Genomic DNA, 27,506 nt, shown 5'->3' with positions numbered 1-27,506 from the left:
ATAACTTATTCTGGAAAATGAAAACTATTATAAAAGTATGCATCCGTGTAGACATGCATGGACTTTATTTTCTAAAACAAGTCTAGCAAGTATTTTTTTTTTTTTGCGGTGCTGGGGATTGAACCCAGGACCTTGTGTTTGTAAGGCAAGCACTCTACCGACTGAGCTATCTCCCCAGCCCAAGCAAGTATTTTTGAATGTTGATTTTTCTAAATGTTTTTGTTCTGTGTTGTCTTGTGATCAAAACTGCTTACAAAAAAGAAAAATGTATGCTTTTATTGTTACAAAAATTCTCTGATGGTGACTTCTGTAGTGTGAATGCAGCTTTTCACGTAGTGGTACTCATGCCCTTTCCCAAAACCCAACAGGAGTGGGTGAGGGTGCTACGTTCCTTTGCAGTGACATCAGGGCACCCAGGCTGCTTCATGTTCCAAGGGTCAGAGTGTAGACAGATGTCTCAGCTTTTCTTTTCTTTTCCAGGGCATGGATTTCATTGGTCGGGAAGCTCTGTTGCAGCAGAAACAAAATGGGGTGTATAAACGCTTCACCATGTTCATTCTGGATGACCATGACACAGACCTGGACCTCTGGCCTTGGTGGGGAGAGCCCATTTTCCGGAATGGGCAGTATGTTGGCAAAACCACTAGCAGTGCCTATAGCTATACTTTGGAGCGCCACGTGTGCCTGGGCTTTGTGCACAATTTTTCTGAAGACAGTGGTGAAGAACAGGTGGTAACCGCTGATTTCATTAACCGGGGAGAATACGAAATTGACATTGCAGGCCACCGGTTCCAGGCCAAGGCTAAGCTCTACCCTGTCACTTCCCTCTTTGCCCACAAGCGCCGAAAGGATGATGTGGAGCTGAGTGATTTACATGGGAAGTAATGGCAGGGCAATCTCACCTCCTCCCTATCATCTCATCCCAAGGAACATCACCTCAGGAGCTTCTTTCTTTCCTCTGACCCTGTCCCTCCTTACTAAACCTTTGCTTCCCATCTCTTACCTCCTTGATATACTCTTAAACTTGACCTACTTTTAAACTTTTGCTTTGCAGCCTCTCTCTCCCTTCCATCTTTTCCTCCTGTTTGCAGTTTCCCTTCCTAATACTCTGGGCTTTTCTTGCCATCCTTTCACCCTGTTCAGATTCCCATGGTGGCAGAAGTATATCTGACAGGAGGACAGAGGCAGGCTCCACTTGTGGAACTGTAAGGTGATAAATTGTGTCAGATTTCAAATTCTGTGTCTTACAGCAAAGCAAACTGGTGTTGTACAGGCCTCAGGACAAGGCTCCATTCTCCTTAGGCTACGGTTTTTTTGGAGTAACTTGTTCATTTTGGTGGAGCACCTGTGTGTCTGATGTGGCTCCTGAAATAGCTTGTGCCTTTTAGGCAGATCATTCTGTTCCACTGTGCTGTAGGTTGGCACCCAATACCTCTAGCAAGAGGATGATCATCTACCTCACTGATGAGAGGCATCACATGGATATTATCTGGTCTGCAGCACAAGCAGTTAATGTGGCACTATCCTCCTTTTCCTTCCAGAACAAAATTTTCAGATCTTTGGGTCAGGGCAGCGTGCCTATCATTTTCTTTATCCCTTGGTACTCTCGATCTCTGTGATGAGCTTGTTTTTTCTTTCCTAGAGAACACATATGCCAGTGGTTTTTTTTTTTTTCCCCCCCAGTGCTGGGGATTGAATCCAGGGCCTTGCACTTGCAAGGCAAGTACTCTACCAACTGAGCTATATCCCCAGCCCTATGCCAGTGTTTTAAAGGGAAAAACTTTGTTGCCTATTTTGTTGCTTTTCCCAACTGAAAGGTTCTGACCTCAGAAGGAATACTGCCCCCAAGGCCAAAATTTTCTACTGTTAAAACAATATTGCCACCAGATGTGGTGGCACACACCTGTAATCCCAGTGGCTCAAGGGGCTGAGGTACTATGCAACTCAGTGAGACCCTGTCTCTAAATAAAATACAAAATAGGGCTTGGGGTGTGGCTCAGTGGTTGAGTGCCTCTTGAGTTCAATCCCCAGTACCAAAAAGAAAAAAGCCCTTCTTTTAGCTATTTGAACGTCAGTCATCCCATTTTTATTTTCAAGTGACTCCTAGCTCAGCTTCACATCTGCCATGTGCAGTCAGCCCACAAGCTCACCATACATTGCCCTCCCTTTAAAGCAGGGAGAAATTGGGTGGGTTATCCCAGGTGAGTGATCAAACCTTGCTGTTCATGCTGAGTTCCAGAGAACTACTAGAACTTTGTCTCCCTGGTGTGGAACAAAGCTTCACAGAATGACCATGTGGATCATTGAGAGTCTTCCATGAAGCTGGAGGACTGCTTTCCAACTTTTCCTTCCAGCTGTCCATCTCTCTCTGGCCTTGTATAGTGCCCCAGGATGCCTTCTACACTTTCAAGCAATGTTGATTTTCTGAAGGTGGAACTTGGATGTCACAGACTATGTAATATAGCCCCAAAACCTCACTTCCCCTTCCATGTGCACAAACTGCTATTAGAAATTTAATTCAGCTGTAGCCTCACTGTCTTGACATCTTGGAAGCAAAAGTTCTGTTAATTCTATAGGTATATTAAAGGAGATCCTTTCATTTCTTTAGAGCAGCTTTAAATTCTCAGGTATCCACTTTCTCTGGCAATTCTTTGGAATCCCTGTTACCCACTCAGACTGGCTCCTTCTAGACATTACTTGCTATCCTCCAGCTAGACCATTCCTACTTGTTTACTGACTTCAGTGTCCCATCTTTTTTGGGTGGAGGTGGTCTTAATTGATTTACTAAGGGTGGTGCTATATGGATCTGCCTGCGGTGACACCTCACCCTAGGAACCAATTAGATTTAAGGAATTGTAGACTTTAGCTTTAGGTGGTTGGGTAGTTTTTTCTCTTTGAAATGACCCGTCATCACATCTTGTGCTCTCTACATTTTCCTTTTATCTTGTCAGCAAATGGTTGTTGAATCCAAGAACAGAAAGTTTGCTGGCCTCAAAGAGCTCAGGATCCAGTATTGAAAGGTTTTTGAGTCCTAGCCCTTGAAATGTCTAGCCCTTGAAATGCCAGGGGAAATCCTGTTTCTTAGCACTACCACAGTCACTTAAATTTGCATTGGAAAGATCTCTCTGCCATGACATGGGCACTGAAGTCAGATCACCTCTACTTCAGAAAGTTTTAAGAGCAAAAAGGGACAAGAACTAACTGCTCAGCCTACTTGATATCCTTTAATCTTGCATGACAGTTTCACAGTAGCACCTCATAGGCAGAACAGGCTCCAGCAGAAAACGGAACATACCACTATATTTCTAGAGTTCTTCCAGGGGTCTCTGCACCCCCAAAATGTGGGAGATTTGCATCAGGCCATAGACACAGGGATCACTTAGCTCAATGATTAAACCTCAGCCCATTTCTGTAGCAGTGGAGCCTAGCCACTTAAGTTTGGTTCTTGCCAGGAGGTGTGCCATTCCTGGTTCTCTCTCCTGTACTCGCTAAGAGTTTTACCTGCTTGCATGCTTTCCTAGGCTGTTGCTTCCAAAAAAGTAAAACATGAAAAATAAATCTTCAGCTCTTATGGTGTAGTGTACTACCATGCTGTGCATGCATTTGAAATGTTAGCCTCTTTCCTCACGGGTGGCAATGGCAATATGGGAATGAATGGTAGGAGCTTTCTGAAAGTATGCTTTGCTTCCTAAGATGCCCCACAGCCTTGATTTCTGGCTCTGCTTATCCTATGGTGTATGGACACATTTGCTGACATTTGAATGTATCTACATCATCCTTAGAGAACCTGAGACAGAAGGGAATCTTCTACGGTTTTAGTACCAGGCCTGGGGGACTGTCCTGGTGGTGCAGTTGCATAAGATTGCTTTCAGAAGTGAGCTACAAGGTTTATTTTCATATGTTACTTCTTGGCCAGGGTAGTTAACAGGGGTCCTTTATAATATCTAAAAACTCTGGTCACCATTGGCCAATACTGAATAATAACCCTTGGCCAATACTGAATAATAACCCTCTGCCACTTTATATTCCTCTGCATTCCGTCCCCAACATGCCCCTCAACAAAACATAGGCACATTTTCCTTACTGGTAAAGAATGTTCATCCTGCACTTACCAGCAGGCACATGAATCAAGGATGCTGGTAAGCAGGTGAGTGCATGGAAATGGTAGATGAACTAGTTTGCTCTTGAGTTCTAACCACATCTTGTGTACATGCAGTAAGTGGCAAGTGAGCTGTGGGTCTGTCTGGTAGTACCTCCTTCCCTCTACCACCTCTTTTTCTGCTTCCACTTAAAGGTGCTGAGTTGTAAGGCCCCGATTCACGTCAGTGTGGGGCTTGCTGTTACAGTCCCTTATCACTACCAGTGCACTGTTTTTCACAAGAATGATTTTTATATGTCTTTGCCTTCTCTTTGTCCATTAGACATCACAGTTGTTCCCTGTGTAAGATTCTTACTTTTCCTGAGCAGAGTGTCTGCATCTTTTGAAGAATTACGCATTTCTTCACAGGCCATTTTTCTCACATTTAGGTGCACCTGTGTTTTTAATCCTCTGCCTCCTTGTTTTCCTGTGAAGGACAAAACTATAAGAGGAGGCAAGGATATTTTTAGCATCTGTTTCAAAACATCTGTGCCAGGATTTCCTTTGCACACCAAGAACTGGAACTTGGAGCACCTCTTTGTCCAAGCCCAGTTCTAGTGCCTTACACTCCAGAATGTCAGGTGGCAGATGAAGGTTGGAAGAATGGGAGAAGGAAGGTTCATTTCAGTTTGTGGGTTCCCATTACCCCACAGTCTCTCATTCCTCCGAACAAATGGGCATGAGGTAGACAGTTCTGCAGCTCATTTCTGTGAAGAATTTTCTAGCCATGCAGTTCACATTACTCTGGTCAACTCTTGGGATGTATAACACCACTGTAACTGCAAAGTCCTGTAACTCATTTGTGTTTAAATGTGCAGTTCAGCTCAGCCCCCCCGTTCCTGTGCAGAGTTAGCACATCATCCTGAAGACACTCTAGGTGCTTGAGTAAATGGCATCTTTTCTGAAGAGTCCAGGTGACTTTGGGCGCATAGGGTGATTGAGCATTTCTGCCCTCCATGAATGTGTTATTAATAGTGTGCACTGTCTTTGTAGCCAGCTGGGTTTCAACTGATTTTCTTTTCATGGTACTAGGTATATAAATGAATAAAGACATTTTGATTTCTCTTGCCATGTCCTTATATTTTCCACAAGGGACAAGCACTACATAAAACCACTAGACAAGAACTGCTATTGGTGTGGGAGACAAGGGTCTGTTCTTCCTCACACCCAAGAGAAGAACCACCTTATCCAACCATTTTTTGCATTTCTACATGAGAATCCCACAGGATCTGAAGATTTTATTACTTACATGACACACCAATTATGACAAATGCTAGGGCCCACACCAACTGACGTGGGTACCTGCTTGAAAGATTCCCCAGTTCCTAGATAACATTACACTGACCCAAAATCTTACCATTGGAGATGACATCACCTCAGACAATACTGCCTCAACCAAAGTCCTCAAGATTGGAGATGATTTCACCTCTTATACTAAACTGCCACTCCAGTGATGTCCAGGGGTTGCCTGTCCCAAGACAATATGGACACAGGACATTTTTACTTTTCTTTCTGAACTGTCTGCTTAGCCCATGATCCTGTTATACTTTTTGGTCTCTGCTCAAATGTGCACCCCTACACTTCCATACCTAAAGGGAACGCTGATAAGTTACTAAAATTAATCAAGATTATTGTTTACTCCAGGAGCACTAGCCCCAAATAGACCAACCACTACCCTTGGGAGAGAACCACTCACTCCCTGATCTTTTTTTCCTCTCCCCCTCCCCCTCCCCGCCCTCTACTCTAGCTTTCCACAATCTCTCGCTTCACATCTCTGAATATGACCACCATAACCACTCTTGCCCCTTACAGTCAATAGATCACCATTCAAGTTGCATCTGCCTTTCGTTAGAAGTACGACAGCAAGCCTATAATCCCAGAGACTCCGCAGGCTAGGGCAGGAGGATCAGAAGTTCAAAGCCAGCAGGGTCCAGAGGTACACACCTGTAATCCCAGCAGCTCATGAGGCTGAGGCAGGAGGATCATGAGTTCAAAGCCAGCCTCAGCAAAAGCGAGGTGCTAAGCAACTGAGACCCTGTGTCCAAATGAAATATAAAATAGGGCTGGGATATGGCTCAGTGGTCGAGTGTCCTTCAGTCCACTCCCCAGTACCCACAAAAAAAAAAAAAAAAAGTTCAAAGCCAACCTCAGCAACTTAGCAAGACCTGTCTCAAAATAAAACAAAGGGCGGTGAGTGTGGCTCAGTGATTAAGCACCCCTGGGTTCAATCCCTGATACCAAATTAAAAAAAAAAAAAAAAAAAAAAGGATGAGCCCTTTCCTCCAGCTGGCTGTTTTCATGAAAGGCTTTGGTCAGGATCCTCAGACCCTGAGATCTGCGATGTCATGACTTAGGCCCCTCAGAATGCCAGGTGAAACAGCAGTTGTGATGCCTTGGAGCTGCCCTGGCATTCCTGGTACTCTGAATGTCAGCATTCCTTCTTCCTTTTTCCAAATTTAATTTGTACTTATTTTACCCATATGGACTCACAGATTCTATTTTGTATGATGGGTTCTTTCCTTGCTCAAGGAAAGTCAGGCATGGTGGCATATACCTGTAATGCCAGTTACTGGGAGGCTGAGGCAGGAGGATTGCAAGCTCAAGGCCAGTCTTGGCAACCCAGTGAGACCTTATCTCAAAACAAAAATAAAGAGGGATGGGATGCTGCTCAGTGGTAGAAGCTCTTGCCTAGCATATGAAAACCCCGAGTTCAATCCCCAGTGCCTCAAAAAAATTAAAATATAAAAAATCCAAGGTTTGGCTAGGAGTCCTTTTAAACTCATTCCTGTGTACTTTTGGTAGGATCCATCATTTGGGGACCACTTTTCACTTCCTGGTACAATCAGATGCTCCAAGCTCATTAATCTGTAACTTCCTAGCCACAATCCAGAATCAGTCATTTCTTCAAGCTCTGACTCCTGTCAGGTGAGACTCTTTAGGAACCAAGACCTGGGAACTAAGAGTGCTCATTCCACTGGGGTGGATTACCTTTAAGTCTTCTCAGCAGAGCTGGAAAACAGCCCTTCCATCCTCACACACTTAAAAACCATGATTTAATAACCACCTCAGGGTTGCTCTAGTTATCCCCCTCCATATTGTAACACCCTTCTCTGACACTGAAAAACCTGGCGACCTTTATCCTCATAAACATTCATGCATTTGCTCAATGCTAGAATGCACAGAAAGCACACCTGTTATGTTCCTGTGAGAAACAGACTTTCTAATCAGGGGCCAATGCCTGTTCATATTTCTTTCTGATTTCGATTAAGAGCAGAATTTAAACACTGGACAAAAGCTCCCTAGGCTGGTTCTTTTTTCATTTTAGTGTGGCTTTTAATTATCTGAAATACAGCTATGGTCCTTCATTCCTGGTAGTATTCCACCATAGGGTTTCCCTCATCTTTCAAGATTTCATGTTATATTTGACTATACCAAATGTTAATACGGTTCTAAAAGTCAAAACTGCCCAAAGTAGGATTGATGGTGTAGCTCAGTGGTAGAGTGCTTGTCTAGAATGCTGGAGGCCCTGGGTTCAAACCCCAGCACTAAAAACACACTAACTATACAAGGTAAACAAAGTGTCACTACTCCTAATGCCCTTACACCCTGGTTCCCATATACCCTATGAAGGTAACTAATCTCAGTAGTTTCTGCTTTATCCTTCCTGTATTTTTTTGCAAAAAAAAAAAAAAATCAGATACTTCAGTATTTTCTTATTTCTTACACAAAGGTATCACATTATATGTACTCCTTTGGATTTCTTCTCATTTAATAACACATTCCAGAAATCCCTCCAAAGCCGCTCATGGGCATTTATTTTCCTCATTCTTTTCTCACCATATCAGTGCTTTGTGCAATACTCTATTTTATTAAATAATCTCTCATACAGAGGCATTTAACTTTGTAATCCAACATTTGCAATTAAACAGTGCTACAACAAATAATTTTATACATATACATTTTTGTACAAAACATTCCCATGTGAGAAAAATGGTCTACAATGCTTAATATATTTTGGTTAAAAAAAATACAGCTGGGCACGGTGGTACATGCCTATAATCCCAGCAGCTCAGGAGGCTGAAGCAAAATTTTGAGTTCAAAGTCAGCCTCAGCAACTTATTGAGACCCTTGTCTCTAAATAAAACATAGAAAGGACTGGGGATGTGGATCAGTGGTTATGGGCCCCTGGGTTGAATCCTTGGTACCAGAAAAAACCACACATACAAACCACCACGAGTAGCTACTTGAGAGGCTGAGGAAGGAGGATCACAAGTTCAAGGTTAGCCTGGGCAACTGGAACCTGTCTCAAAAGAGAGCTGGGGTTGAAGCTGAGTGGCAGAATGCTTGAATAGAATGTGCAAGGCCCTAGGTTCAATATCCTAGTGGAGGGGTGGAGTTCCAATAGGGTACAAACTAAACTACTGTTTGGGTATTTAATAGGGAGAATTTTTTACTTTTTATATTTGTGTATTGGTCACACTATCATATGTTTATGAAGTTTTTTACCCAGTAGAATTTTAAATTAATTTGTCACTAACAAAAAATTGGCATAGTCACCCTGCATCTAGGTTTCCTTACTGTAAAAGAATGACACTGACTTATAAGATCAGTATTGTCAGAATAATCACAAGACCTAGGGGACCAATTTCTCTTTCCTAGCCCCACCTGTTTCCATCTGCTTCAGTCTCCACTGTGCCTTCTGGACCACCCTTCCAATTTAAACACCCACCCTTCTAATTTCTTACCAACTCCTGTCCTAAGGGAGCCACAGCTCTCGGGAGGGAAGTGGTCACGCCACACAGAAAGCCCATCATCCTCATGGATTCTAAGGTTACCCACAAACAGAACATGTCAAACATGCAGTTCTGAGCCCCAAAATGCTCCTGTCACCTTCCACTCACCTCCTTTCTTTCCTCCAAGCAGCCTGTCTCAGCTCCTTCCTGAAACCCCTCCTGTGAACCTACCTGCACCTGCAACTCTGCTAGTGAATCTCTCTACTAGTGCCCCAGCCCACCCCCTCCTCTCTTCTCTGCACCCCAGTCCCATTAACTCTCCTCTTTCATGTACCTGCAACGTTTCCTTGACACTTGGCTCCTTCTCAGCATTTTTTTTTTTTTTTTTTTTATGCAGCGCTGGGGATTGAACCCAGGGCCTTGTGCTTGCAAGGCAAGCACTCTACCAACTGAGCTATCTCCCCAGCCCCTTCTCAGCATTTTAATACACTTAAGTCTCTCCCAGGTGATTTAAGACATGAAACAAACACTCCACAACTTTCTTTGATTAGAATTTTTAATTAAAAAAATTTTTAGTTCACAAATGATGGCTTCTGGATCCTCTAAAGCTCAGGGAAAAATACCAAGAGTTAATAAATGGGCTGGTTCTACTCAGATCTGCTCATACCAACAGCAGCAAGGTGAGAGGGCTAACCCCTGAATTACAGCAATAGGAATGGGTGGGCTGCAGGTCACAAGTTTTAGTGAGTGTAGGTGGACTAAAACATGTGCCACACGTGCCTCAGAAGGACCACCAGGGACACCGATTTAAAAGCTAAAGTCCCAGGCTCCTCTTTTGGAGATTGCTCCCGTTGGTCCAAGGTGTTGTATTTTTCAATAAGGGCACCAGGTGATCAAGATTTAAGAAACTAGTATGAATCCCTACCCTGGAAAAATAGATTGTTCGGCTGTCTCTGAAAGGACACCCGCAAAAGTCCAAGCACCAGGCCACACACCAGAATCACACAAGAAATTTACTGTCAGTAGCACACAGGCCAACCGACAAGACTGTCCCTCCGAGGAGAGCAGCAGCGTGTCAATTCTCATAGAACAGTTTTATAGCCTGCAACAGGAATTTTTATGCATGCTTAGGGGCTGCGTCATGGGCTGGGGTGGGTTGACCTCTTAGTAGCCACACGTTTTACGGGAAGCTAAGCGGCATTGCCTCAGAATCAAAACTTAGAACCCCCAGGTAAAATGGCTTCTGACCTAAAATGGCAGATCTGATGCCAATATTCCTCCCTTTTTGTTTTTATAGATAGCGGGGGTGGGATGATGGGCTTTCTTCTGTAGCTACTTCCTGCTGGTTAAGGACGAAGAATCTCATTCCTGTGAAAAGGTGTTCCTTGCGTGCCTGATCCTGCACTCCGCCTCCATCCGACATCCCCACGTGGGTCTGGTAAGTCCAGCAGTAGGTCTTGAGAGTGGCTTGAGCTGGCCAAGGGCATTGAGTCAGTCCAGCTTTGAAATTTGACTGCCCTGTCCAATATCTAGTCTGACCCCATTTGCAGAGGGTTGCCCGATCATAGCATTTCTTGGGGACATGGGTATAGGCAGCAAAGTACCCCTGGGAAGAGCAGGCTGCAGGACACACAGGTATATTAGCCAGATTTGGCTGGGGAGAGACTGGGTCTGGCAAGAGGGTAAGGAAGATGATTAGAGCCATGGGTGTAAAGGGGAGATAGCCTTTTGGGTTACTCATCCTTGTGTATTATAGCAGCCTCTTCTGGCAGAGGAGAGCCTTCTTTAGGAATTGGCAGAGCTACAGAGGGTTGATGGTCGAGGTTTTGGAGATGCAGTCGAGGTCTTGGAGATGCGTAAAGACGGGGCATGTAGGGGTTGCCATATAGTGAGATGGTGTGAACAGTTTGAGGTGGGAGTTGTGAATCCAGTGTGGTATGCCCTCAAGTTTGGCAGTGGAGGGGGTAGTCAAGAATACCCTAAATGGTCCCTTCCATGTAGAGGTTAGTAAAGGAGAAGAGGTGTGGGGGGAGAGAACAGGACAAGATCTACTGGAGTTAGAGAACATAAGGCCTTAGGATTAGGTAACTGCTGATCAGCCTGGGCCCAGAGTAGATTTCTGAGATAGTGTAAGACAGGGGTCATTAGGTGAGGCGGATGGTGGGGGGCTGGTAAGCAAGAGTAGGAGGGAGCCTGGGGCAGCCATACATCAGCTCAAAGGGAGAAATGTTTAGGGGATTCCTTGGTAGGGCCCTGACCCTGAATAGGGCTAGAGGAAGGAGTTTAAGCCAGTCTAAAAGTGACTCTAACGATAGTTTGGTCAAGATGAATTTTAGGGTTCAATTGGTCCGTTCCCCCTTTCCAGACGACTGAGGATGTGAAAAGGCCAGGGGATATTTAGAGCCTTGGAAATAATATGGGCGATTTGAGATGTAAACTCCAGGCCATTTTCAGTCTGCAGTGATCCAGGCAACCCAAATGGGGGGATAATTTCTCTTATTAAGGTGTCAGCCACCGTTTAGGCCCTTTTATTGGTTTAAAGGAAGGCCTCTGTCCAGCTGGTGAAGGTATCCACCAGGACCAAGAGATATTTAAATCTTTTTATTGTGGGCATGTGAGTGAAGTCCATCTGCCAATCAGACACAGGCAAATGGCCTCGAACTTGATGGATTGGGAAGTGGGGGGGAGACGGAGGTTTGAGTTGGGATTGGACCTTTGGCAGATGTTGCAAAAGAGGCAGAAAGGGTTTTTAGAAATTTTGAGTCCTTGGGGGAAAGGAAAATATAGGACTTAACGTGTTCTCGCAGAGCAGAGTTGTTGGGGTGGAAGAGGTTATGCAGGTAAGTTAGTATGTCTTGAGTAGTTGGAGTTTGGGTTTGAGGTGAGGAAGAGAGCATCATAATGGGGGCCTTGGCGGGGGACTTAAGGCTGTCTGTTTTGCTGCCTCATTGGCTTTGGTATTTCCCTTGGAAACTGTATAACTATTGGTTTGATGGGATCTGTAACGAGTTGTTCCCATTGCAGTGGGGAGGTGGGAGGCCTCAAGCAGGGGCATAATGTAGGAGGCATTGACCACTGAGGTCCCCTTGGTGGTGAGGAGTCCCCTCTTCTCCCATATGGCTGAGTGTGACAAGAGGATGTGGAAAGCACATTTGGATCGGTGTAAATTTTAAGTGTATCCTTGAGTTAGAGTAAAGGCCCGCGTGAGAGCAATAAGTTCTGCCTGTTGGTTGGAGGTATTGGGGGGTAGAGGCGTGGCCTAAATGATTTCATTAAGGGACACTATGGCATATCTGGCCCTGCGGGTACCCTCATGAATAAAAGAGCTCCCCTCAGTAAATCATGTGTTGGTGGCATGTGGCAGAGGCCCCTCTCCTATGTGGATAGGGTGAGGTAGAAGGTCTTCTAGGGTCTCTACACGGGAGTGGAGTGGAGGAGGGGAGTTTCCTGGAGGAGGAGGACGATGACTGGCCAGATTAATCATAGATTAGTTTGAAAAGTCAGTGTGGAGTCCTCTGTAAGAGCAACTTGAAGGGAAAGAATCCTGGAAGGGGGAAGGGCTCAAAGACCTTTGTAAGTGAGAAGTTCAGAGAGGTGATATGGGGAGAGAGAACTGTGATAGGAGATCCAAAGGTTAGTTTGATTCCTGTACGAGGAGAGCCGCTGAAGCTGAAGTTCTCAGGCAGGGGGCCCAACCTTGGATGGTTATATCTAGCTTTTTTGAGAGGTATGCCACCTGAACGAAGGTCGGTCCCAGTTGGTGCCCTAAGGTTCCCCAAGCATATCCATCCTTTTCTGTGATATACAAAAAGAATGGACGAATAAGGTCAGGAAGGTGGAAAGCAGGGGCTTGAGGAGGGTTTGTTGAAGCTTGTGGAAATGTGGAATGATGGAACTCAGAAGGGGTTTGGAGAGGTGCCACGTGCAGCCTCATATAGAGAGCAAGCCAAAAGGGAGCAATTGGGAATCCAAGAGTGCAGAAATTCCGCCATCCCTAAAAAGGAGAGGATCTCTTTTGTAGTGGGAGGTGGTAGGGAAGAACTTAAACTTTTTCTATCAGTGGTGATTGCCTCGTGGGTTGGTGTAATGAGAAGGCCCAGATAAGTGACCTGGGGCGTAGATAGCCGAATCTTTGAGGGGGAAACCGGATTTCCATTGTGAGCTAGGAAGTTGAGGAGGATGCTGGTGTTAGACTGATCTGTAGAGAGGGGCTGCAAGGAGGAGGTCATCTACATATTGGACAAGTTTAGATTGAAGGAGTGACAGATCTCTAGAAAGGGCTTGGCCAAATAGATGGGGGCTATTTCTAAATCCTTGGGGCAGAACAGTCCAAGTTAACTGGGTGGAAATATATGTGTATGTCCAGGTCCGTCCAGGTAAAGGCAAAAATGTCTTGGGATTGAGGGTGTACAGGAATGGAGAAAAAAGCATCTTTTAGGTCCAGAACTAAAAAGTGAGTGATGTCTGAGGGAATGGTGGAAAGGGGATGTAAACGGGTTGGGGACTACTGGGTGAACAGGAATTACGGCTGCATTGATGGGGCACAAGTCTGTAGGATCCATTCCGTATCTTGACTGTTAATATGGGCGTGTTGAAAGGGGAGTTTGTTTGGTGTAGGAGGCCCTTTCAGAGAGGATCAGAGATTAGAGGTTTGAGACCCCTGAGGCTTTGGAGGGAAAGTGGGTATTGAGGTTGTGTTGGGAAGTAGGTGAGGTCCTTGAGATGTATTATCAAAGCGGGGAGGTGAGCAGCTATGGAGAGGTTTTGGACATCCCAGACCAAGGGATTAACTAATAATGCAGGTAAGGAGTAAGAGGGATCCATGGAATTTTCCTGAAGTACTAACAGGAGAGGGACTGAAGGCAAGCTAGGGTTGAGATGAAACTCAAGAGCAAAAGTAATGGAAGCTCCTACTTTGGCTAGGAGATGTCTGCCTAAGAGTGGGACGGGGCAGCAGAGAATCACCAGGAAGGAATGGGAAAGGGTAATGCCCTGGAATATGCAGTGAAGCAAAAGGATTTGCAGAGGCTGGTAAAGTGTTCCTTCTACCCTGACAACAGAGGAACAAGAAAGGGAATAGGTCCCCCAAAGTCCTTTAGGAGAGGTAGGGAGCAGAGACGTCCCTCTGTGTTCTCTTATACCAAATGAGAAGGAGCTAACCATTCTGGAAGTCTGTCTCAGGATGGTAGCTGGGGCTAAGGCCCTAGGGGTTCTTGGTGCCTGGCACCAGGGCTTTGAGCCAGAAGAATGACAGAGACCCAGAGAAGGATCTTTTACCAGGGGTGAGGCCCTCCGGACCTACGGACTTGGTTGATGGTAAGGATCAACCATGGCTCTGAAAGCCATGGTTGGGGGTTGCCCTCGGCCAAAGGAGGAACCCTAGGGGTGCCAGACATTCAACACTCACATCCCAGACTGCAGGCCATTTGAGTGAACTGAAGGCTGGGGAACTTACCCGGTGCCACACACCAGAATCTCACACAAGAGATTTATTGTCAGCACATGGGCCAACCGGGGAGAGCAGCAGGTTGTCCTTTCTCATAAGCCGCTTTTTAGCCTGCAATGAGAATTTTATGCATGCTCAGCAGTCATCGTGGGCTGGGTTGACCTCTTAGTGTTGTGCCCAGATCACTGAATCCTCAAAGACCACCAGGGAGCCATCTCCATGCAAAAGGACGAGGGCCTTTATTGCAAGCTTGAGCTCAGACTCTCAGTGTTCACTGACGCAGCAGGTACTGGCTGAGAGCCCCGAGTCTCCAGTCTGATTCAGCGGATTTTATGAGCTCCACAGTAGAGCGGGAAATTTGAACAAAGCAAAGTACACGATTGGCTGATCTTTCAGTATGTGTGGTTTGGCATGTTTCCATTGGCTTAGGGTACCCAGGTCTTAACATATTAACATACGGTTTGGAATGTTAGGCATTGGCTTGTTAGCTACCCATTGGTTGTTTGCCAAAGGCCAGTCCTAATCTTGACTCATGTGGTATGCTCTTTGTTCTAATGGCCTTCCTGGAATCGGCTGTCTGAGCTCCAGGAAATAGAAACCTAGGCCTGAAATCTTGCATGCCCTCTAAACGCAGCCTGTCATGGCCACCGTTCAGCTCCCTTTTCATTAGTAGTAATCACATGTTTTACAGAAGCGGCATTGCCTCAGGACGGACACTCAGGAGCCCCCAGGTAAAATGACTCCTGACCAAAATAGAGGATCTGACGCCAACAGACACCCCCATTTCCCCCCCGGCCCTGCACGTTGTGCTCTAAATGCACGCGAAAAGCAGGCTTGAGGATTCCTGACTCGAATTGGATATCATACAACAGTCCCAAAGTGCCACGCGTTAAGAGGAAAGCCCGCTGCCCTGGCCTAGACTCAGGTAACTTCTGCCAGACTCTGCAGCATCTCGAGTTAGTAGAGCACAGGTGGAGCACACGTTTCAAGGCGGGAAAATTATTCCACTTGCGGAGACACCCGACCCGGCAGGACAGCCGGAGTTGACTGCGCTGCAGGGGAGTGCACGTCCGAGCCGCCGCCGGGTCACCGGCTGGGCAACTGGCTGAAATGTGCGCGCCTGAAAGAGCCAGTGGGAAGGCCCGGAAAGACGGCACGGGGCCCCCAGGTCCAGCTCGGGTGGACCGAGTCCTGACGTCAGGACGCGTCTTCCCAGGAGGGCAAGGCGAAGCCGACGGGGAGCTGGGGCACCGCGGGACCGCTCCTTGGACAGATGCAAGCGCGAGGCGGGGAACACCGGGGGTCCCGGGGCGCTAGGGCCGCGCGCCCGGAGTGGTCTCCTTACCTCACCGGTCGCACGCGCTCCGCGCTCAGCAACACCCCGGCGGAAGCGAGGCGCTTGCACGGCGGTTGTCCGGGGGTCGCCGAAGGTGGCCGCGGGCCGGAGAGCGGGAAGCGGGTTCCGGAGGAGGGGCGGGCCGGAGGAATAAAAAGTTCCGGGGAAGCCGCGGCCCGCGACCTTCCGCGCTTTACGGCCCCCAGCAAGGGTACGGCGAGCGCGCGACCTCGGCTACAAACGAGCGCGCCGTGACGTCAGCGCGGAGGCCCCGCCCCTGCCATGTGGGCTTGTCTGGGTCTCGCGAGGCTCCGCCCCGGTTTCAGAACTCCGGCCTGGGCCCCGCGTGGATCTCTGCAAGTGGGTCTGCGACGTTGGAGCTGCGCAGCAGGTTCCACTGGCGCGTGGGCGGCTCGGGGGGCTCTTGCTGCCCGGAGGCCTGTGTCCAGGCCCCGCCCCCGTGGGTCTGCAGCCCAGAGCCGCGGCCTGTCCAGCGCCGAGCGGACCCCAAGGCGACGTGCTGGCCTGGCCAGACCTCGGAGGCACGATTAGCGGACCAGAGTTCCCGCCGACCTCACTCGTGGCTCCTTTCCAGTTTGTCCGGGCTCTGAGGAAGAGCCTCTCAGTCGCTCGAGCCTCAGACAAGTCCCCCGTCCACCGCCCCCACCCCTGCCACAGTCATCCAGTTTTCATGCCTTCCTAGAGCTCGCCCCCATCTCAAGTATCTCAGTTGAGACTTAGACGACTGCGGTTCGCACGGTGTAAGCCCGGCTCTCGGACCTCGGGCGGCAGAACCCTAGTCCCACGCACAGCCGTGTTCTCAGCACCTCGACCAGCGCCTCGCATCATCCAGGGTGGCCTTCTTGGAGCGGATGGAGACCGAATGGTGCAGCCACCACCGCACCTTGGGCCTCGCATAATCCATGATCCCTGGTTCCCGTTCTGTGAATTCAAGCCCTTTTCACCACACAAGCCAATCGCGGGGGGACGGGGGGTTGCTTCCTGGCAGTGACCAGGCTCTGTGCTTGTTGATGGGGTACAGCAGAGCACAAGGAAGAGGGGGTTCTGTCCTTAGAAAGTGGCAATAAAGCTCCCGGGCCCCCGTGTCACCATGCCATTGCACGCCTCCATAGCTTTTACCACACTCACTGGTCCGCGAACTTCACGAGCCCACCTGGAAGAGGTCAGCCTGTTAGAGGACTCAGACTCTGCCCCTTGCTCCTTGATAAGTGAACATTCCAGGCATCTGGACTCCTGGGATCGATGAATCATTTCATACGTTAGGTAAGGGTTTAACACAACTTGTCCGAAAAAGAAAAACCTCTGACCCATCAGAGACATCTGGGAAGCCATTTCGGATGCCCTGATGAACTTTGGGGAGAAAAGCTTGACAAGTTTTCTTCATGAGCTATCTGGCTCTTGCCATTTCCAGGCTTATGAATTTGGGAGAAACCTAGTGTCCGCAGGGACAGTGGATGAAGTAACAGTAACATGTTGATTCCCTTCTGTTTATATTGCAGTAAGTAGTGCAGTTAGATAGATCATTCCTACACCCCTTCCCCATCACCATTATTGGTTTCTTTGCTAAGTCCAAAGGTTTCTTTGTAGATGTTGAGTCTTCTTTGTTCTCTCATAATCATTTTTATGGAGATTATATATATATACTGGAGATTGACCCTGGGTGCACTTTACCATGGACCTACATCCCCAGCCCTTTGTGTGTGTGTGTGTTAGTGTTGATGAACCTTTATTTTATTTATTTATATGTGGTGCTGCGAATTGAACCCAGTGCCTTGCACATGCTCGGCAAGCACTCTACCACCAAGCCACAACCCCAGCCCCTTTGTTTTAAATTTTGAGATGGGGTCTTGCTAGGTTGCTTAGATCTTGCTAAATTGCTGAGACTAGTCTTGAACTTTCAATCCTCCTGCCTAATCTCCCATGTTACTGGGATTACAGGCATGTGCCATGGTGCCTGGCTATGGATAATTTTTCTTATGAAATCTGAATGCACTTAACATTTGTGTGTGTATGTGTGTGTGTGTTGTTGTTGTTGTTCTTGTGTATTGAACCTGGGGTCTTGTGCATGCAGGCAAAGTACTATAATATTGAGCCATATTCCCTTTTTCTGAGGCATTTAACCTTTCTCCTTTACAAAATATTCTGCCTTGTTTTCCTGTCAAGGCCAGAGATTATAAAAGGAGGGGAGGACATATTTTTAGCATCTGTTTCAAAAGATATATGCCAGAATTTCCTTTGCACAATAAGAACGGGAGCCTGGAGCATGATTCCTTGGATGTATAAAACAACATTGTAATTATCATAATTTATTGTGACTTCATTGTGTTTGTAAGCATGCAATTCAGCTCAGGCCCCCTTCTGTTCCTACAGAGTTAGCATGTTATCCTGAAGACATTCTAGTCAATTCAGTAAATGGAACCCTATCTCTAGAGCCTGGGTGACACTGGACACACAGGATGACAGCACTTCTACCTTCTGTGAATGCAGTGTTAACACTGTGTGCTGTATTTCTAGCCAACTGCATTTCAGTCAGTGTTTTCTATTATGTTATTAGGTGTGAAAATGAATAAACAGGCATTTCACTTCCTCATGCTTTGTCCACTTGTGAAATGTTCTTCCTCACATTAACTTGGTGCAAGTGTATGTATTTGTAATCACAAAGTGTAAATGGAGTATATAAAACCACTTGTACCCGTGATACCACAGTGTAAGAAAGAATTTAGAGCCAGGCAGAGTGACACACACCTGTAATCCCAGTGAATTGGGAGGCTGGGGGAGGAGAATCACAAGTTCAAAGCCAGCCGTAACAACTTAACAAGACCCTAAGCAACTTAGTGAGACCCTGTCTCAAAAGTAAAAAGAGCTGAAGATGTGGCTCAGTGGTTAAGTGCCCCTGGGTTCCATCCCCTTGGAAACTGAGATAAAGAACATGCGGGAATTTACCAGACACTCCTTGCAGTGCTGGTGTGACTGGGATAGGAGCACCTCCCACCCCTCTTGCTATAGTTACTATGGTTGTCACTACACTTAACATCCTGCCTGAGGTTGACTCACAGTACCAATGTGGCCTGACTCACCACTCATGTTTATCTGAGCCCATGTTGGTGTGGAATAGGGGTAAAGAGAAGACTATCACATAAGAGAAGCAGTGAGTGCCCTTTCGCTGTCCCCAGCTTCCCTGCAGCAACCACAGTGCACTTGTGGCTGCACTACTGGGTGTCATGCAGCTACTGGAGTCTGGGTCAAGCAAAATGATAGTACAGAGTGCTTCCTGGTCAGGCTATGTGACAGAACTATGCCCAAGGCCCTAACTGTATCACTGAAATTGTGTAGTAGGTGACAGAGTCCCTACTTCACCAAGGAAAGTGAGGCTTAGGAAAGTACATTCTCTTTCTCTCTCTCTCTCTCTCTCTCTCTCTCTCTCTCTCTTTTTTTTTTTTTTTTTGGTACCAGGGATTGAACTCAGGGGCACTCCACCACTGAGCCACATCCTCAACTCTATTTTATATTTTATTTAGAGACAGGGTGTCACTGAGTTGCTTAGCGCCTCACTGTGTGCAGAGGCTGGCTTTGAGCTTGCAATTCTCCTGCCTCAGTCTCCCAAGCCAAGGAAAGTACATTCTAAATGTGCTTTTGAAAAATAATGACCCGGGCTTGGTGACTCATGCCTGTAATACCAGTGACTTAGAAGGTTGAGGCAGGAGGATTGCAAGTTCAAGGCCAGCCTCAGTAACCTTAAGCAACTTAAAGACACCCTGACTCAAAATAGATAAAAAGGACTGGGGATGTAGCTCAGTAGTAAAGTGCTCCTGCATTTAATTCCCAGTAACAAAGAAAAATAGAAAAAATGATGAAAAGCAGGATCCACCTGCAAGTCTTTAATTTTAATTTTAATTTTTTATTTTTTAGTATTGGAGATTGAACCCAGGAATGCTTAACCACTGAGCTACATCTCCAACACTTTTCTTTCTTTTTTTTTTTAGACAGGGTCTCACCAAGTTCTTAGGCTGGCCTCGAACTTGCGATCCTCCTGCCTTAACCTGCTGAGTTGCTGGAATTACAGGTGTGTGCCATGCCAGCTCCTGCAAGCCTTTTAACTTGTGAAAAAGAGTGACCTATTCAAGTAAGAGCTAAATATCATGGTACATACCAAGGGTGCTGCCTTAGAATTTTCTGAGGAATCTAAAACAACACCCTTTGAGTAAATTGGAATCAACAAGACTGAAGAACAAAATATTTCTTGTTGTGGTTGTTACCAAAGATTGAACCCAGGGACACTTAACCACTAAGCCACATCACATCCCTAGCCCTTTTTTATTTTGAGATGGGATCTTACTAAGTTGCTTAGGGCCTGGTTAAGTTGCTGAGGCTGGCTTTGAACTTTAGAACTCAGCCTCCTGAGCCTCTGGAATTACAGGTGTGCACCCCACGCCTGACAAGAAGCTATTTCAAAAGAGTTCTAGAACTTCCTTTGTATCTGAAAGTCACTAAATGCAACGACTTAAGAGTACTAAAGAGAAATAATTGGGTTAGGGTTAGGGTTCAATGTTTAAATATTTGTGAAAACAGAGTATTTAAAGGGATTGCTTTTTTTTTTTTTTTGTGGTGTTGGGGTTTGAACCCGGGCCTTGTGCTTTCGAGGTAAGCACTCTACCAACTGAGCTATATCCCCAGCCCCAAAGGAAGAGATGAGAGAGTGGAAGGTTGGGAGCCTCCGAATTGGTTAGGTTTCGTTGTTTCTGTAATCTACCAGTGTTGGGGACTCAAACCCAGGCCTCAAGCATGCGAGGCAGGTACTCTATGTGATGGGCTATATCACCAGCACAGCTTTTTTTCTTACATATCATCCTATTTAATCTTTTTTTTTTTTTTTTTTTTTTTTTTTTTTTGTACCAGAGATTAAACCCAGGGGCACTTAAGCACTAAGCCACATTCCCAACCCTTTTAAAAATTTTCTGTTTTAAGACAGCTTCTCACTAAACTGCTCAGGGCCTCACTAAATTGCTGAGGCTGCCTTTGAACTTGAGATCCTCCTGCTTCTGTCTTCCAAGCTGCTGGGATTATACGCATGGGCCACTGCACCCAACCTTTAATCTTTTTTTTTTTCAAGTTGTAGATGGACCTTTATTTTATTTATTTATTTATTTATTTATTTATATGTGGTGCTGAGAATCAAACCCAGTGCTTTACACATACTAGGCAAGTGCTTTACCACTGAGCAACAACCCCAGCCCCTATTTAATCTGTCGTTTTGTTTTAGTTATAGGTGGACACAATACCTTTTTTTTATTTTTAAGTGGTGCTGGAGATTGAACCCAGGGTCTCACACACACTAGGCGAGCACTCTTACCACTGAGCCACAAACCCAGCCCTCCTTCTTAATCGTTATGGCAACCTTTTTTTAAAAATATGTTTTAGTTGTCAATGGGCCTTTATTTTGTTTCTGTGCAGTGCTGAGAATCAAACCCAGTGCCTCACACATGCTAGGCAAGCACTCTGCCACCGAGCCACAATCCCACCTCCTTTAGGGCAGTCTTAGAAGGTAGTTTTTGCCAGACTCAGATGCAGCATGACTCTCCCAAGTCACACAGCTAGTAAGGAATGGAGTTCTCAAAAGTCATACAGAGCCTAATGGCCCACACCTGTAATCACAGTAGCTCGGGAGGCTGAGGCAGGAGATCGTGAGTTCAAAGCCAGCCTTAGCAAAAGTGATATGCTAAGTAACTCAGTGAGACCCTGTAGCTAAATAAAATACAAAATAGGGCTGGGGATGTGACTCAGTGGTCGAGTGCCCCTGAGTTTAGTACAAAAAAAAAAAAAAAAAGTACAGCCAAGACTGCCGAGCTGAATTCATGATCACTGCAATATACCATCAGACAGATGGCCAGGAGGGAATCTGAGGCTGGGGTGACCCAATGATGGACACAGAGTGGCAGAAGAGAGCAGATGGTGTAACAGGAAGGAGCAGACTTGCCTGAATGGATTGGATATTGTCTTCAGTTTCTCCTTCCCTCCTACCAGGTGACCTGGTAGAACATGACAGGGTAGAGCATATTTCCAGTCGTGCTAATGGTTGGTGACATGACTTCTTCCATCCACATGACCATTTTCCTTAAGGTGGGCAGAAGCCACGGTGGGCAGAAGTCTGCAGCTTGCCGTCAGGAGGGACTGTGCATTTTTCATAAGCACTCTTGCCAGTCATCTTAGAACATTCTAAGTAGCTGCTGAATCAGAGACGGTGAGAGCTGCATGAAATAGACCTAAACTCTGCCTAAAGCCAAACCTGATGACCCAAGCCTAGACAGAGGTAGACAGGCCACATGTAGTCACCCACAGATCCACAAGTATGACACCCAATGCCAGGGGTCAGGCACTGACTTTCGGGCTTGTTTGTTACGTAGCTTTTTTTGCAGCTCAAATAAAGGAATTCTTTACTTGTTGCAAATTTTGAACTCAGTGGTCTTTATTCTGTTTCTCCAGCTAATTGTTGAGCAGCTTCATCTGAGAATTGTGCAGGCTAACATGTGTGCAACCACCTCTTCATCCTGTTTTCCAAATCTGCTCTTTCTTTTTCAGTGTCATGAATGGTGAATCATGCAGAAACATGGGAAGCGCCTGGCTTCTCGCGTCTCACCTCTGCCTCCACCTCCAGGTCCTCAGTGCACCCAACAGAGTCCATCTCCTCACCCTCTCATGTCTATTCTGCCACTCTGTCCCTGCTCCCACTTCTGTAATTGGGATTTATTATGCCTTACTCTGACGGTAATCAGAGTTCATCCTACTTCTCAGGTCATCTCATCATGTGGTTGGCAGTGGTGCTCCAGGCGTGTGCGGACACCCTGGGTATGACTCCAGGGCCGAATCAAGGCCATGCTCCCCATTGGGGGCTGAATCTCATCTGGCATCCTACTCTGGAGCCTCACAGAGATGTCAGCCATATTATTTGCTCACCAAAATGCCCTCCTGGCTCCTGTCCTGCTCTGCTGTGGAAACTTCTCAATTTTTCTTTTTTCGTGTGTGTGCATATGTGTGGTACCTGGAGTTTGAACCCAGGGGTGCTCTACCACTGAGCTATTTTAAATTTTGAGAGAGGATCTTGCTAAGTTGCTGAGGCTGGCCTCAAACTTGTAACCCCCCTGCTTTAGCCTCCTACGTTGTTGGGATGACAGGCATTTGCCACTGGGAAAGTTCCCCTTTTAGACTTATAGAACCCCCAATTCATCCGCCAGTCAGGTTGGAAGAGCTCTCCTGTCTACCAAAAACTCAATCTGGGACCTCTCCATCTCCTCAGTGAAATTTTTCATATCCCAGGAGAACAGGCCTCCCCTGGTGGCCCCCTGCACCCTTTTCTTATGTGTCTTTCCCTGTCTCCCCTACTGGTTCTAGAAATCCTTCTGAGGAGGGCTGGGTTTCTTTGAAACCAGAACACCTAGCACTGAGTCTGCATTTCATAGAGGATGGAATTAAGGAGGGAGTAAAATGGAGACAAATCTCTTTGCAATTTTTTAGGGTCAAAAATTTTTTAAATGGTTTTCAGTTTTTTAAATGTTTACCAATCTTTAAAATGAAGATCATGTTGGAATTGCTTCACAGACCATATGGGATTTGCTGAATGCCTTTGCCCGCATATGTTGACCAGAAGGTGGCGCTAGGGCCTGTGAATTGAGGTTTCCCAGGTTCACACAGCCCCGCCCATTGAGTTGACAGGCTTAATTAGAAACCCGAGTCATATTAATAAAATCTCCCTCCAAGGGTTGATAACCCCTTGTGGTTTTTAAAACGTAGGAGGTGTTGAGATGAGGCTCCTTTGGGCAGCCTTGACAAGAGGGCTGCACCCTATTCTCTAGCTGCAAGTTCCCATGAAAGGCTCTACAGAGTCAGGGACCCTTAGACCCTGCAGGAGTTCTGAGGCCTCATCTGACTCAGGCCCTCAGCATCCTAGTTTGTCGTTGTTGGTGAAGGGCATGACCTTGGGCTCAACTGGCTTGGGCATAAATGCCCTGTTGGTGTATGACCTTGTGTGAGTGCCTTTCCTAAACCTCCGTGTTAGAACTTTCCTGAGAAACAGAACCAAAAAGAAATACGTACACAGAGAAAAGTGAGATTTATTTTAAGGAGTTGGCAGATATGATTGTAGAAGTTGGCAAGTTTGATGTTTGCAGGGCAGGCCAGGAGCCTGGAAAGTCTGGGAAGAGCTGAATTTACCACCTCAAATTCAAAGACAGTCCAGAGGCAGAATTCCTTCATTGCAGGGGATCTTAGTCTTTTCTCTTTAGGCCTTGAACATGTGATGGAGCGTAATCTGCCCTATTTAGAGTCTATTGGTTTAAATGTTAATCACATCCAAAAAATACCTTCACAACAGTTAATCACATCCAAAAAATACCTTCACAACTCCTTGACAGGAGTTTGAAAACTATCTGACCACAATAACCTGGAGAAGTTGACACATAAAATTAACTATCATGACATCCATCTACTTGCTTGAAAAATGGAAAATAACAGGTTTTCATTTTGTTTTGTTTGTTTTTGTGATATTCGACCCATGACAACATTATTCTGTACATGAGAGCTGTTTTTATGTTACTCTGATGGGGTGAACCGTGTGACCTGGCCTCTGAGATTTCCAGATTGTGGGAGATGGTAGGGGATGGGCAAAACTGATCTAAGAAGACTGAGAGACCTGCAATTGAATGAGGAGCAGAAGGCCTGGGCCCGACCTGTCAGCCAGATGGTTGTGACAGGAGCTGCGTTAGAGTCCTCAAGTTGTTTTGTAACTGAACTCATTATGGCTTGTTCACTTCTAAAACTAACCACTTGGGCTTGGTGCAGACACACTACAGGGTATGGCCTGGGAATTGGCCGCAACTGCCTGAGTCAGTGAACTGTCTTTCCATGCATGCCCAGTACCTGCCCCTGAGCAAATCATGTGACTGAAAAAGCCAAGTCTCTGGGGACTTGAGCTTTTCCACTCTCCGGGCCCGGAATGCAGCTGGTGTTTGTCTTTCATTCCTCGGCCAGACCAGCAGCTCCCACTCTGACCACCATGCTTTACGCTGTCTCAACTGGGCAATCAATTTGAATATAACAATTTTGAAAATAATAGGAACCTCAGAAGGATGCTTGGCCTACAAGTCTCTTCAACCCATTTCCCCCTTGGAGGTACTAACTCTTCCAAGATTTGAAGATAAAAGTCATCTGGGTCTCTTGGCCACAGAAGAGGTTGTAGAGACAGGGAACTTGGACAGTCCCATCCTAGCAAAGAAACTATACTTCTGAGATGTTCTTTCCTTCCTAACAACTTTTAAAATTGAAGTCTAGGGCTGGGGAGATAGCTCAGTCAGTAGAGTGCTTGCCTTGCAAGCGCAAGGCCCTGGGTTCGATTCCCCAGCACCGCAAAAAAACAAAAAAAAAAAAAAAGAAAGAAAGAAAAAAAATTGAAGTCTAGCAGGATCCAGTTATGGAGGAATTTGAGGGACAAGCCTGACAGGACTTGGGCATGGACCATGCAGGCCCCTATGCATAAGGGGAGTCCTAGCAGGAGAGAAAGGGACAGAAAAGTGTTTTGTGGAATAGTGGCTGGAAACTTTCCAGAGTGGAAAATATTAATCTAACATGTCTAAGAAGTCCAACAAACTCCATGTAAGATAAACTCAGAGACATCCACGTCTGGATTACCAAACACAAACTGTCAATAGTCAAAGTGAAAGTTGGCAAACAGGAAAAGAACTCCCTCATCATATGCTGGGGACTCAAGAGTCATAGCTGACTCCTCATCAGAAACAGTGGAGTAAGAAGGAAATGGGGTGGCATGTTTGAAGTGCTGGAAGAAAAATAAATCAACCAAGAATTCTATACTCAGCAAACCATCCTTCAAAAATGAAAATGAGGGCTGGGGAGATAGCTCAGTTGGTAGAGTGCTTGCCTTGCAAGCACAAGGCCCTGGGTTCAATCCCCAGCACTGCAAAAAAGAAAAAGAAAATGAACCAGGTGTGGTGGTGCACACCTGTAATCCCGGCACCTCAGGAGGCTGAGACAGAGGATCATGAGTTCAAAGCCAGTCTCAGCAACTTAGTAGGCCCTAAGCAACTTAGCAAGACCCTGTCTCAAAAGAAAAATAAAAGGGGTTGGGGAGGGGCTGAAGTTGTAGCTCAGTGGTAGAGTTCTTGCCAAGCACCTGTGAGGCACTAGGTTTGACCCTCAGCACCACACAAAAATAAAAAAATAAATAAAATAAAGGTATTGTGTCCATCTACAATTTAAAAAAAAAAGGTGGGGGGAGGATAAGGATATTGCTCAGTGGTTAAGTGCCCTTGTGTTTAATCCCTGGTACCAGAAAAAAAAAAAAAAGTCAGTTAATCTGGAAGATAGAATTGTAATTGTATATTGACCTAGAAACAAAACCCCCAAACAAAAATTTGCAATTGAAGAGAGAAGCAAACAGTTCAGAATTGGAAACATTGTTGATTCTGTCTTTTCTCTGCAATATTACCTCATTCTCAAGCCTAAGGCAGGAGGATTGCAAGTTCAAGGACAGCCTGGGCAATGTAGTAAGACTGTTGTAAAACGGATGTGGCTTAGAGGAAGAGCATTTGTCTAACAAGTGCAAGGCCCTGGGTTCAATCCCCAGTACTGGGGGGAAATTTCAACAAGAGCATAGGTTTGCACAGCAACACCAACTAGCCCGCCCTTACTGACATCTGTAGAACACCCTCCTCAACAACAGCAGGGTACCCGTTCTTTACAACACACCTGGAGCATTGTCCAGGATGTACCATCTGCCGTGCCACAATACAAGTCTTAATAAATTGTAAAGGAACGAAATTATACAAAATGTGTTCTCCAACCACAAGGGAATCCAACTATAAATCAAAAATAGAAGGAAATAAGCCGATTATACAAATATTTGAAAATTAACCTATTTTAAGTAACCCATAAGTCAAAGACAATAATCACAGGGAAATTTGTGTTTGGAAGTAAGCGAAAATGAAACACAGTGTGTCAGAAGTGTGGAGATGCAGCTAAAAATATTACTTGGAGGGATTTTTTTTTTTTCCTCACATGACCTTTGTGCCTCTATCTCCCAAGTAGCTGGATTACAGGTGTGACACCACGCCCAGCTTTATTTTTTGGTACTGGGGATTGAACCCAGGGGTCCCCACATCTTTTTTTTTTGGGGGGGTGCTGGGGATCGAACCCAGGGCCTTGTGCTTGCGAGGCAAGCGCTCTACCGACTGAGCTATCTCCCCAGCCCCACATCTTTTTATTTTTTATCTTGAGACAGGGTCTCACTAAGTTGCTTCCGGCCTTGCCGAGTTGCTGAGGCTGGCTTTGAACTTTCGATTCTCTTGCCTCAGCCTTCAGAGCTGCCGGGATTACAAGGTGTGCACCGCCACACCTGACACTGCTCCTGACCTTAAAGGGAAATGTATAGCTTTAAAAAATCATGAGACTGCGAGGGTGGAACTCAGTGGTAGAGCCCTTACCTATCATGCACTGGGCCCCCAGGTTCGGTCCCCAGCACTGCAAAAACAAATGAGAGTCCCACTCCCTTCTCCAAACTCATTTAGTACCAGAACCATGGACCTGACGACACATTTGCTTGTTCTTGACGACACTGGTGGCACATAGCAGTAATCCCAGTGACTCAGGAGGCTCGAAGCCAGCCTCGGCAGTTAGCAAGAACCTAAGCAATTTAGGGAGATCCTGTCTCAAAAAAATAAATAAATAAAAAAGGGCTGGGCCTGTGGCTCAGTGGTTAAGCGCCCCTGGGTTCGATCCCCAGTACCAAAAACTTACACTGTTTTCATTTTCTAAACGTCGGTGGAGCCC

At 46.1% G+C, this 27,506-nt stretch overlaps 1 protein-coding gene, 1 long non-coding RNA gene and 2 other non-coding genes across 5 annotated transcripts in view; 2 read left to right on the top strand and 2 right to left on the bottom strand.

Moving 5' to 3' along the window:
• Nucleotides 1-5,202, top strand: part of Pdpr (pyruvate dehydrogenase phosphatase regulatory subunit) — a 55,262-nt gene extending 50,060 nt beyond the window's left edge. For both annotated transcript variants that reach the window (XM_047529677.1, XM_047529678.1), the window contains one exon: nt 481-5,202. In XM_047529677.1, the coding sequence (XP_047385633.1) occupies nt 481-885 (405 nt within the window). In that variant the 3' untranslated portion in view covers nt 886-5,202. The remainder of the gene's footprint in view (nt 1-480) is intronic.
• A 2,415-nt stretch (nt 5,203-7,617) lies between these two features.
• Trnas-aga (transfer RNA serine (anticodon AGA)) lies at nt 7,618-7,692 on the top strand. The gene has a single exon. It is a non-coding gene; the product is annotated as a tRNA-Ser (tRNA).
• A 1,576-nt stretch (nt 7,693-9,268) lies between these two features.
• Nucleotides 9,269-15,899, bottom strand: LOC124967412 (uncharacterized). Its single transcript, XR_007105524.1, has 3 exons — nt 15,663-15,899; nt 14,327-14,428; nt 9,269-10,344 (listed from the first exon to the last, which is right to left on the bottom strand). It is a non-coding gene; the product is annotated as an uncharacterized LOC124967412 (long non-coding RNA).
• A 10,949-nt stretch (nt 15,900-26,848) lies between these two features.
• Trnaa-cgc (transfer RNA alanine (anticodon CGC)) lies at nt 26,849-26,923 on the bottom strand. Its single transcript has one exon. It is a non-coding gene; the product is annotated as a tRNA-Ala (tRNA).
• Nucleotides 26,924-27,506: the final 583 nt, after the last annotated feature.

Source organism: Sciurus carolinensis, chromosome 16 (genome assembly GCF_902686445.1).
Source record: "Sciurus carolinensis chromosome 16, mSciCar1.2, whole genome shotgun sequence".
Classification (NCBI taxonomy): Eukaryota; Metazoa; Chordata; class Mammalia; order Rodentia; family Sciuridae; genus Sciurus; species Sciurus carolinensis.
Note: the sequence above shows the minus strand (reverse complement) of the source record. Positions and strands in the feature narration are given on the sequence as shown.